This window comes from Stigmatopora nigra, chromosome 6 (genome assembly GCF_051989575.1).
Source record: "Stigmatopora nigra isolate UIUO_SnigA chromosome 6, RoL_Snig_1.1, whole genome shotgun sequence".
In the NCBI taxonomy this organism is placed as follows: Eukaryota; Metazoa; Chordata; class Actinopteri; order Syngnathiformes; family Syngnathidae; genus Stigmatopora; species Stigmatopora nigra.
Genome location: NC_135513.1, coordinates 14,940,167 through 14,952,439, shown reverse-complemented (window position 1 = coordinate 14,952,439; position 12,273 = coordinate 14,940,167). Strand labels below are relative to the sequence as shown.

General features: G+C 36.1%; 2 protein-coding genes across 4 annotated transcripts in view; one reads left to right on the top strand and one right to left on the bottom strand.

The window, feature by feature from the left end:
• Positions 1 to 4,024, top strand: part of nr3c2 (nuclear receptor subfamily 3, group C, member 2) — a 40,513-nt gene extending 36,489 nt beyond the window's left edge. The window contains exons 7-9 of the mRNA XM_077719932.1: positions 69 to 199; positions 2,634 to 2,791; positions 3,712 to 4,024. Of these exons, the coding sequence (XP_077576058.1) occupies positions 69 to 199; positions 2,634 to 2,791; positions 3,712 to 3,867 (445 nt within the window). The 3' untranslated portion in view covers positions 3,868 to 4,024. The remainder of the gene's footprint in view (positions 1 to 68; positions 200 to 2,633; positions 2,792 to 3,711) is intronic.
• A 5,694-nt stretch (positions 4,025 to 9,718) lies between these two features.
• The window catches only part of arhgap10 (Rho GTPase activating protein 10), a 39,315-nt gene continuing 36,760 nt past the window's right edge, over positions 9,719 to 12,273 (bottom strand). For all 3 annotated transcript variants that reach the window (XM_077718867.1, XM_077718868.1, XM_077718869.1), the window contains exons 23-24: positions 11,606 to 11,697; positions 9,719 to 10,621 (exon numbers count right to left, since the gene is read on the bottom strand). In XM_077718867.1, the coding sequence (XP_077574993.1) occupies positions 10,533 to 10,621; positions 11,606 to 11,697 (181 nt within the window). In that variant the 3' untranslated portion in view covers positions 9,719 to 10,532. The remainder of the gene's footprint in view (positions 10,622 to 11,605; positions 11,698 to 12,273) is intronic.

The following is a 12,273-nucleotide window of genomic DNA, read 5'->3' as shown; positions in this document are numbered from 1 at the left end:
AACAAGTCAAGAAAAAAAAGGTTGAAATGTCAGACTCACCTGTCTATGGCATCTTTTTGAATTTGCAGAGACCGCATGCAGCAGTCGGCCATGTACGACCTGTGTCTGGGCATGAGGCAGGTGAGCCAGGAATTTGTCCGACTACAGCTCACCTACGACGAGTTCCTGTCCATGAAAGTCCTGCTGCTGCTCAGCACAAGTAAGCCAATCACAATACAAAATGACGTCAAAATACAAAGTATTTAAAAAGTAAAGTACAAAGTATTAAAAAGTCAAATACAAAGTATTACAAAGTAAAATACAAAGTATTAAAAAAGTATAATACAAAGTATTACAAAGTAAAATACAAAGTATTAAAAAGTAAAATACAAAATTTTAAAAAGTAAAACACAAAGTATTAAAAAGTAAAATAGAAAGTATTAAAAAGTATTAAAAAGTAAAATACAAAGTATTAAAAAGTATTAAAAAGTAAAATACAAAGTATTAAAAAGTATTAAAAAGTAAAATACAAAGTATTAAAAAGTATTAAAAAGTAAAATACAAAGTATTAAAAAGTATTAAAAAGTAAAATACAAAGTATTAAAAAGTATTAAAAAGTAAAATACAAAGTATTAAAAAGTATTAAAAAGTATTAAAAAGTAAAATACAAAGTATTAAAAAGTAAAATGCCAAGTATTAAAAAGTATTAAAAAGTAAAATACAAAGTATTAAAAAGTAAAATACAAAGTATTAAAACGTAAAATACAAAGTATTAAAACGTAAAATACAAAGTATTAAAACGTAAAATACAAAGTATTAAAAAGTAAAATACAAAGTATTAAAACGTAAAATACAAAGTATTAAAACGTAAAATACAAAATTTGAAACTGTAAAATACAAAGTATTAAAAAGTAAAATTACATTGAAAACAAAATTGGGGATCAAAGCGTATATCTTAGAAGAATGAGACAGACATGCTAACAACTGAATGCTAAAGCTAACATTTTCTACCATGAATCTTGAAGTATTTTTGCCCCCGAAAAAGTAGGCCACCTGGTCCTTAACATTGACTTGGAGGCCACTCCCCCCTGTCAATCACGTCTCCAGACTGTCACAATCCTCATCCGTCAGGGGTTATTAACCGCAAAAGTCTGCCGGGGACCCCTTTGGGGGTCTTCACTCCACTTCATGCATTTTACATGCTGTCGCTGCCAATAGAGCGAGACGGACGCCTTGCACATTTGGCGCTTGGCGTCTGCTCACTGATGCCAATTTGCGCAAATATTTATGGCGGACCAAGATGGCGGAATGCTGCCAACCCTCCTACTTCAAATGGATTGGACGTGTATGAGACGACTTTACATTGAAGTGGCAATGCAGTCATTTCGTAAAAACACTGGGAAGCCATTTTGAAAAAAATAATAAAGACAAAAGGCTTGTGGCGGGGTTCACGCCCAAGCCTTCTGTCGACGTAGCCGCCCTCTCCGGTGCTCGCTGCTCGTCTGGACGCAAGCCACCGAGCCGGGCCGTGCTCCAGAAAATGTGATTCGTACCTGCTTCATTTGATAAAAATAACGGTTGTGATACAGGGCGACATTTTTAATATCGGTCAATAGGATTTGAGGACGTTGGGGTACACACCATTAAGCAAGGTGGGTGGGAACATATAAAATATTTTTATGTCTAAATATTATTTCTTGAAAGATGCTCAGAATCTAGATTTTTTGAAGTGTTTTTTGTAATTTTTGAATTTTTTTTTGTTTTAAATGTCTGAAAATGTTAACTTTTAACATTATTACTCTTGCTAATCAATGAATATCAATGATTAAGCATGTCTAATTGAATTAAATACTTTTTTCAACTATATTGTGATTTCAAGTATCGCCACCAATTGCGCAATAAAAACAAAACAGACCGATGAACAATAATAAATATTAAATATGAACAAAAAATATATAATTATAGTGACACGAGAGGTACATTTTAGCTTATAAGTTAGCACAAAGCTATATACACCCTTCAAAAGAGCCACATATGGCTCGTGAGCCTTGGGTTCCCTACTTTTGAAGTAGGATGAGGATTCCATTTTGATGAGGAGGAACTGTGAGGTTATTTCAGGTCGTCTGATTCATGAAAACACGACCGCGTCCCAAACATTTCCCGTTTGGAATGGCGGCCCTTTTGGAGTATCATATCAGTTTGTGCAGAGGCCAAGCCAAAGCGCCGGCCCAGCCAATGGCAAAACGGGGTCATTGGACACCACGGGGCTGCCGGTCCAAAGCCCAGCCAGCCCGCGGTTAGACGGCGTTGGCAACTCTTCTCTCGTTCTCTTTATCGCTCGCTCGCTCGCTCGCTCGCGCCGTGGCTTCCGGCGGTCGTACGTCGACCGGCTCTGACAGCGCTTGTGTAAACAGCGACTTAAAAATAGTACCATAGCAGGGCTTCCAAAGGCTACTTAGTTGACGATTTTCGATGCGTTGGGGTTAAAAAAGCGCCTTTTTCGCCATTTTTACTTACTAAATGGCAATATGACCCTTGCAAGAAGCTTAAATTCTGCCTATATTGAAAATTGGTGACTTAAAGGGTTAGCTAAGGGGTGAAAAGGGTTGGGATGGCGGCCATTTTTGTCTGATGGCTGTGTGGTGTGTTGGTAGTTCCCAAAGAGGGTCTGAAGAACCAAGCGGCGTTCGAAGAAATGCGGGTGAATTACATCAAGGAGCTTCGGCGCTCGGTGGGGAAGGCCACCAACAACTCCGGCCAAACCTGGCAACGCTTCTTCCAGCTCACCAAGCTACTGGACGCCATGCACGACGTAAGTACCGACGGCGGTGTCGGGATTTTTTTCTCCAATATAGATATAAAGACATAGAGACATGGAGACATGGAGACATGGAGACATGGAGACATGGAGACATGGAGACATGGAGACATGGAGACATGGAGACATGGAGACATGGAGACATGGAGACATGGAGACATGGAGACATGGAGACATGGAGACATGGAGACATGGAGACATGGAGACATGGAGACATGGAGACATGGAGACATGGAGACATGGAGACATGGAGACATGGAGACATGGAGACATGGAGACATGGAGACATGGAGACATGGAGACATGGAGACATGGAGACATGGAGACATGGAGACATGGAGACATGGAGACATGGAGACATGGAGACATAGAGACATAGAGACATAGAGACATAGAGACATAGAGACATAGAGACATAGAGACATAGAGACATAGAGACATAGAGACATAGAGACATAGAGACATAGAGACATAGAGACATAGAGACATAGAGACATAGAGACAGAGACATAGAGACATGGAGACATAGACGTGGAGACATGGAGACATGGAGACAGAGATATAGTGACAGAGATATAGAGATATAGAGACATAGACAGAGATATAGATATACAGACATAGATACAGATGCATAGATGTAGATGTATAGATACAGATGTATAGATGTATAGATGTATAGATGTATAGTTGTAGAGATGTAGAGATGTAGAGATGTATAGACGTGTAACTGTATTTATGTATAAAGAGATAGAGGTATATATATATTTAGAGATAAAGATATATAGAGATAGATATTTACAGGTATAGATATATAGATATATTTGATATATATAGTCATGCTATTGGTGTGTAGTGTGTATCCAAAGCAATTTGTGAGTGACTTTGTTTCTATTTTTTTGGGGGGGCGGTGTCAGCTGGTGGCCAACCTGCTGGACTTCTGCTTCTACACCTTCCGCGAGTCGCAAGCCCTGAAGGTGGAGTTCCCCGACATGCTGGTGGAGATCATCAGCGACCAGATACCAAAAGTGGAGTCGGGCCTCACCCACACCATCTACTTCCACAAGAAGTGACGCAAAAAAAAGGGGGCTTTGGAAAACTTTGGAAAAAAACTAAACAAAACGCCGTTGCCGCAGAGGACCCCGGATCAATGCACGCCATCTTGGCGCCATCTTTCTCAATCCTCGTGCGCCCCAAAGACGCTTTCTTTTCAACGGAGGTAAAGCCATACATTTCCTAGGACGTACGAGCTAGCGCGACGACAGACGTGCTAACAAACGCCGCTCGCGTTGGTTAAAAAAAATAACGAAAAAATCCCTTAAAATTGATTTTTTTTGGTTTTAATATACGATAAATGGATATATGCCAATAGTTTAGACGTTGCTTTGCAGCATATCTACGGCGGGACGACAAAACGCGCTTGGTCGTAGGTCAAAGGTCAAGTGCGACGCGTTCCAAGGGCTACATTTTTAATCAAAGTGAGCTCACTTTGAAATTTAAAACAAAAAAGATGGAATTTTAACAAGAAGGGATTTTAAGGGGATATTTTGAATGTGGAAATGATAGTAGAGAAAGTGGCAAAAAATATGAAATAAGTTAAATATCAAATGTCCAATCCATTTAGGGAGCGTCCAATCAAAGTTGAATGACATTTTTTTGGAAAATATTCAGGTTTTTATTGAATTAAGGAATGCTAAAGTAGGAAAAATTATAAAGACATGCATAAAAAAATACTATTTTTACAGAATTAGAAGACTCAGGTTTAAAAGAAGAATAACATTTTAACAAAATTAATTTGAAAAATATTAGGAAAAAAATCAGATGATTAGAGAAATAATTACTTTAAAAAGGGAATTCATATAATAAAAAAATACAATTATTTTATGGTCTGCTTTCTCCCAAAAAATCCAATCAAATAACACATTTACAGGTTTAAACAATTATTTGGAATTATGTTTTTAATTTCACAGTAATTATTTTAATTCCATGGAAGAAAAAGAATATTTCCAATTATTTTGAGAAAGAATTACAAAAATATACTATGAATTTATTCTAATTTTCACAAGACACCAATATTTTGCGTCAAATTTTAACCCTTCAACTTAATTGAAAAAAAAAATGATTTTTTTCCGCTATTATTACCAATCTAACAATGTGAATAATATAATTGAACCTAAATAACAATGTCACTTGAGTTTTTTTTCATATTTCCACTTCAAATTATTCTCTTAAACCCCAAACATTGGCTAAGAATGATTTTAACCTGGTTCAGGGTTCTTATTTCCAACCCCGACATGCCATGAAACAATCGAAACTAATATGCAAACAACTCATCAACTCAGTGTTGCGGGTGTATTAACAAGACAAAATTATTGAGGGAATTAAAAAAATAAAATAAACGGGGCAAGACAACAGCGCAAAATGTCGTCTGGGAATGCTACGCGGCTACGCGAAGCGCTAACATTTGTGCAGCTTGTCCTATTTCACGTCACTTTGTCACTCGACACAGTCCAACTATTAATAAAGCATTTTTAGAAGAGTTGTCTCCAATTTTTGGGGGGCCACAAGGAGGGGGGGTTCCCAAACCGGATTGGACCAGACAAGGTGCTTAATTTGTTTGCGATGCTAGGCCAACCGCTAGCTTAACATACACGCATTATCCGAGCATAACTACAAAAATGCTTGTCCAAAGTTGGTCAATTTTTATTTATTTCACTTTTTGGGGCTTTGAAAATAAGTTTTTGGGGGAAAATCCTATTTTGTCATCCCTCAACTCAAAAAAATCCTCAAAAATCTAGTTTTAAACTTATTGCTACAAGCTAGTGTAAACAAACAAAGCACTACTTAGTCATTTTCTTCCTGACTCAATATAAAAATAACAAAGATTGAAAAAAATGGCAGTTAGCTTAAATAAAAACGTCAGTTTTTCTGCATTTTAGGTTCCATTTTTACAAATTTTGTACATGTTTTGAGCGGAATGGCAATGAAACACATTGTACATTTAATTTAATGCAAACAATCTGTGGTGCTTGGTGTACAGCGGCTAACTAGCTAACTAGCTAACTGGGCTAACAGGCTAACTAGCTAACAGGCTAATGTGAGCTATTGTTACGTTTGGAGCCGATTTTTGAGTTGACATAGCTCAAATTCTGATCCTATTTGCTTCATATTTTTTCTCCAAACGTACAAAATATAATTGTCAGTTGTTGGAAGGACCTTAACAGATAAAAATGGCTATTTCCTATTATTTTTAGATTAAATTCATCTTTTATTAAAAAGAAAATAGTGGAAAACATACAATTTATATTTAAAAAGAACTCAGAATACAATTTGAAAAAATGTTTGAAACCAATGCTAATCTAGGCTAACAGAAAGTTGTTTTTTTTGTCAGGAATCGTCTGAAACGGTTGGAAAGTATTTTTAAAAGATTTCTATTTTGATGGAAAACAATATTTAAGTACTTAGGAGCTTTTTTTTGTAAGATAGCGACCGACAAACAAACAAACAAACAAACGCATGCGTTTTGATGCCGCCGACGTGTTTACAATGTATTTAAGAAACTAGAGAACGAAAAAAGGGAAAATTGTGCCTTTTTTTCGCACCAGATTTAACGTCCAACACTTTATTGTACAGAAAGTCATTTTTTTGTTTGGGTTTAGTGGGAATAATTTCCACTTTGTTCACTTTTGTTTTTGATGTCGAAATGGGAAAGAGATATGAATGTAACGGCCATCTTGGGACAGACATCCTGCCTGAATGTGAGGCGGAAGACATTTAAATCTCCTTTTTTTGAGGGGGTCTCATTTTCTCTTTACTATTGTTCATGTGGCTCAGAATGAGGATATTAAAAGAAAAAGTATTTCATATTTTGTAACAACGTGTCGATGGATGGATTTGTTTTTTGTTATGTTTTTTTTTTTAGTTGTTATTGTTGAGATAATTTCCTAATTCAAGGCGCTACTGTTGACCACAATAAAATCAACACGTCACTACATCTTGCTGCACTTTTCTGATTCTCACAAGGGGTGCTGTAGCCTATCCCAGCTGACTTGGGGCCCCCTGACCAACCTGGATTCGAACCCAGGACCCCAAAGCTGCAAGCCCAAGAAACTAACCACTACTCCACTGAACTCCTTATCCATTTTCTGATCTGCTCATCCTCAGAAGGGGTGCTGGAGCCTATCCCAGCTGACTTGGGGCACCCTGTATCGGTTGCTAGCCAATCACAAACGAATAGCAATCATAGCTAGGGGCAATTTAGCTTAAAATTAGCCTAACAATTAGCCTAGCTTGCATGTTTTTGGGATGGGGGGGGGGGGGCACTTTACCTAAGTACCCAGAGAAAATCCACACAAGCCCCGAGCGAGTACTACATTAAGGAGGACCAACCTGGATTCAAACCCAGGACCCCAGAACTGCGAGCCAGAGAAGCTAACCACTACCACACTGAACCAACATTATTTTTTGTTGTTTTTTTAATTATTTTTTGTCTATTTATTCATGTATTTATTTATCTAATTACTATTAAACTGCTTAAACAATGCATTTATTTTCAATAGCCAAAAGATTCCATTTTAAATTTCCTAAAAGCAACTTCTACCACAGTTTTTGTTTGAAAATAATAATAATAATGTGGTACTTTTCTTACTGGGACGCATTTCTACTTTAAAACGGAAAAAATTTGGCGGCATGACGGAACAGCGGACGAAAACAAATGGTCTGACAGAGCAGAAGAAAGAAAAAAATATATGAAAGGAAAGGAAGAGTGAAGTTGGCAATCTGCAAATGCATCTTTTTTGCTTTATTTTCTATTTTCTATTTTCCCAGTGCCGTCAAATCCAAAAGCCCTCTCCAAATCTCCCCCAGATTTCCACCGGCTTTCACTTGTAGCGCCGCCAGATAAACAGAATCTATTGGACGGGGCCGATTTCACGGCTGCGCCCGCGCACATGGCGCTCCCGCCGCCGTCTTTGGCCCAATTTCAAAATAAAACACTCCTTTGCACTGGGATTCGTTTAATGTACTTCTTAAATTCCAATGAAGTAGCAAATGGGACGAATTTAGCCGTGCCCATGAAGTTGTTGTTCTTATTGGGGTAATTTCAGGTAAACGGCGCCGAGTCACGGAAGATACGCGCTGGCCGGAGCTGGCTTAACCAAAGCCGTGCTTCCAAATGCTTCTTGAGAGAATAATACGTGACTTAGTTGGACTTTTGTGGTGTTGTTTTTGTTGTCAATCAGTTAAAAATGTTCAAGTTTCTTTGCATTTGCTTCAGGAAAGTAAAGTATTTCAGTGCCTTTAACCAAAAGACACATGCTATCATATGTATATATATGTGGATATATGTATATATGTGTAAATGTGTATATATGTGTGTATATATGTGTATATTTGTGTGTATATGTGTGTGTATGTGTGAGTATGTGTGTAAATGTGTATATATGTATATGTATGTGTATATATTTGTATGTGTGTATGTGTGTATATATATATATGTATCTATACATGTATATATATGGATATACATGTGTATGTATATGTATATTTGTGTATATTTGTGTATATCTGTGTATATATGTGTATATACATGTGTATGTATATGTATATTTGTGTATATTTGTGTATATATGTGTATATATGTGTATATTTGTGTATATTTGTGTATATTTGTGTATATTTGTGTATATTTGTGTATATTTGTGTATATATGTGTATATATATGTATATATATCTATATATATATGTATATTTATCCATACATACACACATATATATATATATATATACATATATGCATATAGACATATATACACACAAATACTTAAGGACATATATCCTTATATACATATACATACATATATCCATATATACATATACATACATACATATACATACATGCATGCATACATACATATATACATACATACAAATATATACATAGACATACATACACATACATACATATATGCACATATATACATACATATATAAATATATATATGTATCTACATATAGACATATTCATACATGTAGAGAGAGTTTAAAAGTGAGTATGGGTTAGGAAAGGCAAAAGCCACGGTAGAAATCAATGACACGATTGGAGTGGAAGGTAAGCATACAAAGTAGGAAGGTGTACGTATATGATATGGATGGAAAAGAGGAGGACGAAGAGGACGAAGAGGACGAGGAGGAGGACGAAGAAGAGGAGGAGGTGGAGGCGGAGACTTGACAGACAGTCTGGCTGGTGTCGCTGCAATGATTCAGCACAATTTCAGGATGAAGTGCCCTGAGGGTGGATGGTGGGTGCCATGGATGGATGGGAGGGGGTGTCGAAATATGAAAAAAATAAAAATGGAACCCATCTCATTAACACCAACTGGCTGTCTTATGTAACGGCTCTATGTGTGTATTTGTGTGTGTACAGTGCATACAGTGGAAAGACACTGGACCGGGGGCTGCCACTAAAGATTTGGCTCCCACAAGTCAGTTCATATACTAGACATCATCTTATTTACTCTTTCTTGGATTTCTATGGAGTTGACATTTTAGGCATGGATGACTAAAAAGAATGATTTAACCACTTCACTATTTGGTTTTGATATAAAGGAGAAATAACGGTTCAAAATGAATATAATATAAATAAATGTGTAAGATGATAAAGATTTCAGATTTTTTTTTTTCATTTTGAAAAATTTCATTAGAAAAGACATCAAATCAGTATTTATGAAGAGGATATATATATATATATATATATATATATATATATATATATATATATATATATATATATATATATATATATATATATATATATATATATATATATATATATATATATATATATATATATATAAAACATTTTTTTAATATGGTTGGATGCGTTAATTGTTCATCCTTTTCCTGAAAAAGAACTTTTTTTTGCACTTTATCCATTTGACATTTATTTCACCGCAAAAATACGTTTCATTCAATATTGGTCAAGCGGATTCCCCATAAAAGTTGTATAAAAATGAAATCATAACAGCGCCACCAATCCTTTGAAAATCATCACTGGTGACATCAAGCCGACATTCATCGTCCAACTACTGCACGCACAACATTATTAAAAAAATACTGCACGTTTTGTCAGATCAGAAAATCATATTTTTGAGGGAAAAGGGGGGGTGAATTAAAATATGAAATCAAGACATTGTTTAGCGGGAGTGTCTTTGCCCTGAAAAAAACAATAACTTGTCCTTTTAAAATAAGAATAAAAAAGGCAAAAAAATAAAAGTCTTGGTTTCAAAAATATGTTTCCTCTTGACTTTCAAAATAAAGGCACAATTTAAAAAAGTGACGTTTGGGTGGGAAATAAAAGCTTGTGAAGCAATAATAAGAGTATAGAAGTCCAAACCTGGACTTTAAAGTCAGACTTTTTAGATTAAAAAGCAGATTTTTATGAATTCTGAGCAAAAAGTGAAAAAAAATGGAGATAAAAATCAGAATTCGAATAAAAATCTCATTTCCCAAAGCCCAAAATTGTCGGAACGATGGCCATACGTACCCGTTTCCGTTCGAGGCTCGACAAGGCACGTCGGTGGGGCGCGGGGGGTGACGTGAGGGGGTCTCATGGATACCATGTATAAGTGGGCGGGAGGACAAAAAAAACAAGTCAAGCCCACGGATGGCCAGAATATGAAACGTGAGGAAGGTACGAGTCCAAAATGACTTTTGTGGTGGTCTTTGGAGTGTGGGGGTGCTACAGCATTTCCACATAGTTCTCAGGGATGAGGCCCCGCTTGCCCTCCAGTTCCCCCTCCAGCCAGCCTGGCTCTCTGGACTGTGTCACTGCACATTTTCAGGGTGGGGAGGGGGGTAACATGACATTAATTAATGGCCAAATGAAGGGATGAATGGACGACAAAAAATAAGAGTAAAGTGAGTTCCAAAAACTACACTTTTCAATAAAGTTTTTTTGTGCATTTTTTGCATTTTTTTGCACATTTTTTGCACATTATTTTTGGCGCATTGTTTTTGGCGCATTGTTTTTGGCGCATTATTTTTGGCGCATTATTTTTGGCGCATTGTTTTTGGCGCATTGTTTTTGGCGCATTATTTTTGGCGCATTATTTTTGGCGCATTATTTTTGGCGCATTATTTTTGGCGCATTATTTTTGGCGCATTATTTTTGGCGCATTATTTTTGGCGCGTTATTTTTAGCGCATTATTTTTAGCGTAACATGGTCCCTAAGATGCTCCAAAATGAATGGGAATGTACCAAATTTATCAGATGAATGGTTTTAATTGACATATTTTACTATTGATTATTTCCTTCCTGTTTTGATATTGACTGAATTTTGGGATTTGTTTTGGGATTCATTTGGGATAATATTTTGTCTTTTAAAAATGATTTAGGGCTATAAATAATCTTGAATTGATGATTAATCGGCAATGGCCGCCAAGAAGTGAAAATCAAATCAAGAGAAATGAATTTATAAGGCATGAAATCATTAAATTATTGCAAATACTATTAAACAAGTACTACTAATAAAATTACAGAATAAACCTGTAATAATTATAAATTAAATAAATACAAATTATCACCAAAATATTATATAATATAGATTTCAGTATCTAAAAATGAGAAATAAGCCATCAAAAATCCTAGAAAAATATATTAATCATTACAAATAAAAATAAACTTTGAAACTTTGAGCAATTTGGTCAAAAAGCAAGCGTTTCCCCGTCAAGACTTGGGCTAAAGCGCTACAAGCTAATCCTCATTTCCCCAGTTAGCGATTAAGGCGTCCGCCATTCTCGGAAAACACTTACCGGCATAGAAAATTGCGCCGACCTGGAAGGAGAGTTCCGAGTCGTGTTCGGCCTCGCACGGGTACACCGCCTTGGCTTTTTTGCCCTGTCCGCTAAAAAAAAAAAAAAAAAAAAATGGAAGCAATCAGTCAAGCGTCCGCTATTTGCCGGCAGTTTGCGGAGCGCTAACCACCATATTTGGCGACGATTGCTGGGATCGTCTATGATTAAGTAGCATGAAACGTCATGGCAAATATTACCTGGTTTTGAAGGTCGAGTAAGCATTGATTATATTTAAGCTTAGTTGGCTAAATAGCTGATATAAAACATGTTTTCAGACTATAAATTGCATCTGAGTGTAAGTCACAATAGCCAAAGAATGGAAAAAAATGAATATGTAAGCTGCACGAAGCATATTTTTGATCTATCAGAAATAAAGAAGAAATATTACATGTTAGCTAATAGCTAATACGACATCAGAATATATTTTTCAGGGTATAATTTGTACCTTAGTTTATGTCCTTGTAGGCAAAGGATGGCCAATGAATTGGAAAAAAATATGTAGAAAAAAAAGTAGAAAAACTACATGTTAGCTAATAGAGACATGAACGTATTTTTTAGGCTAAAATTTGCACTTGTGTAAGACACACTAACTAAAAAATATGCCCAATAAACGGGCAAAAAATATG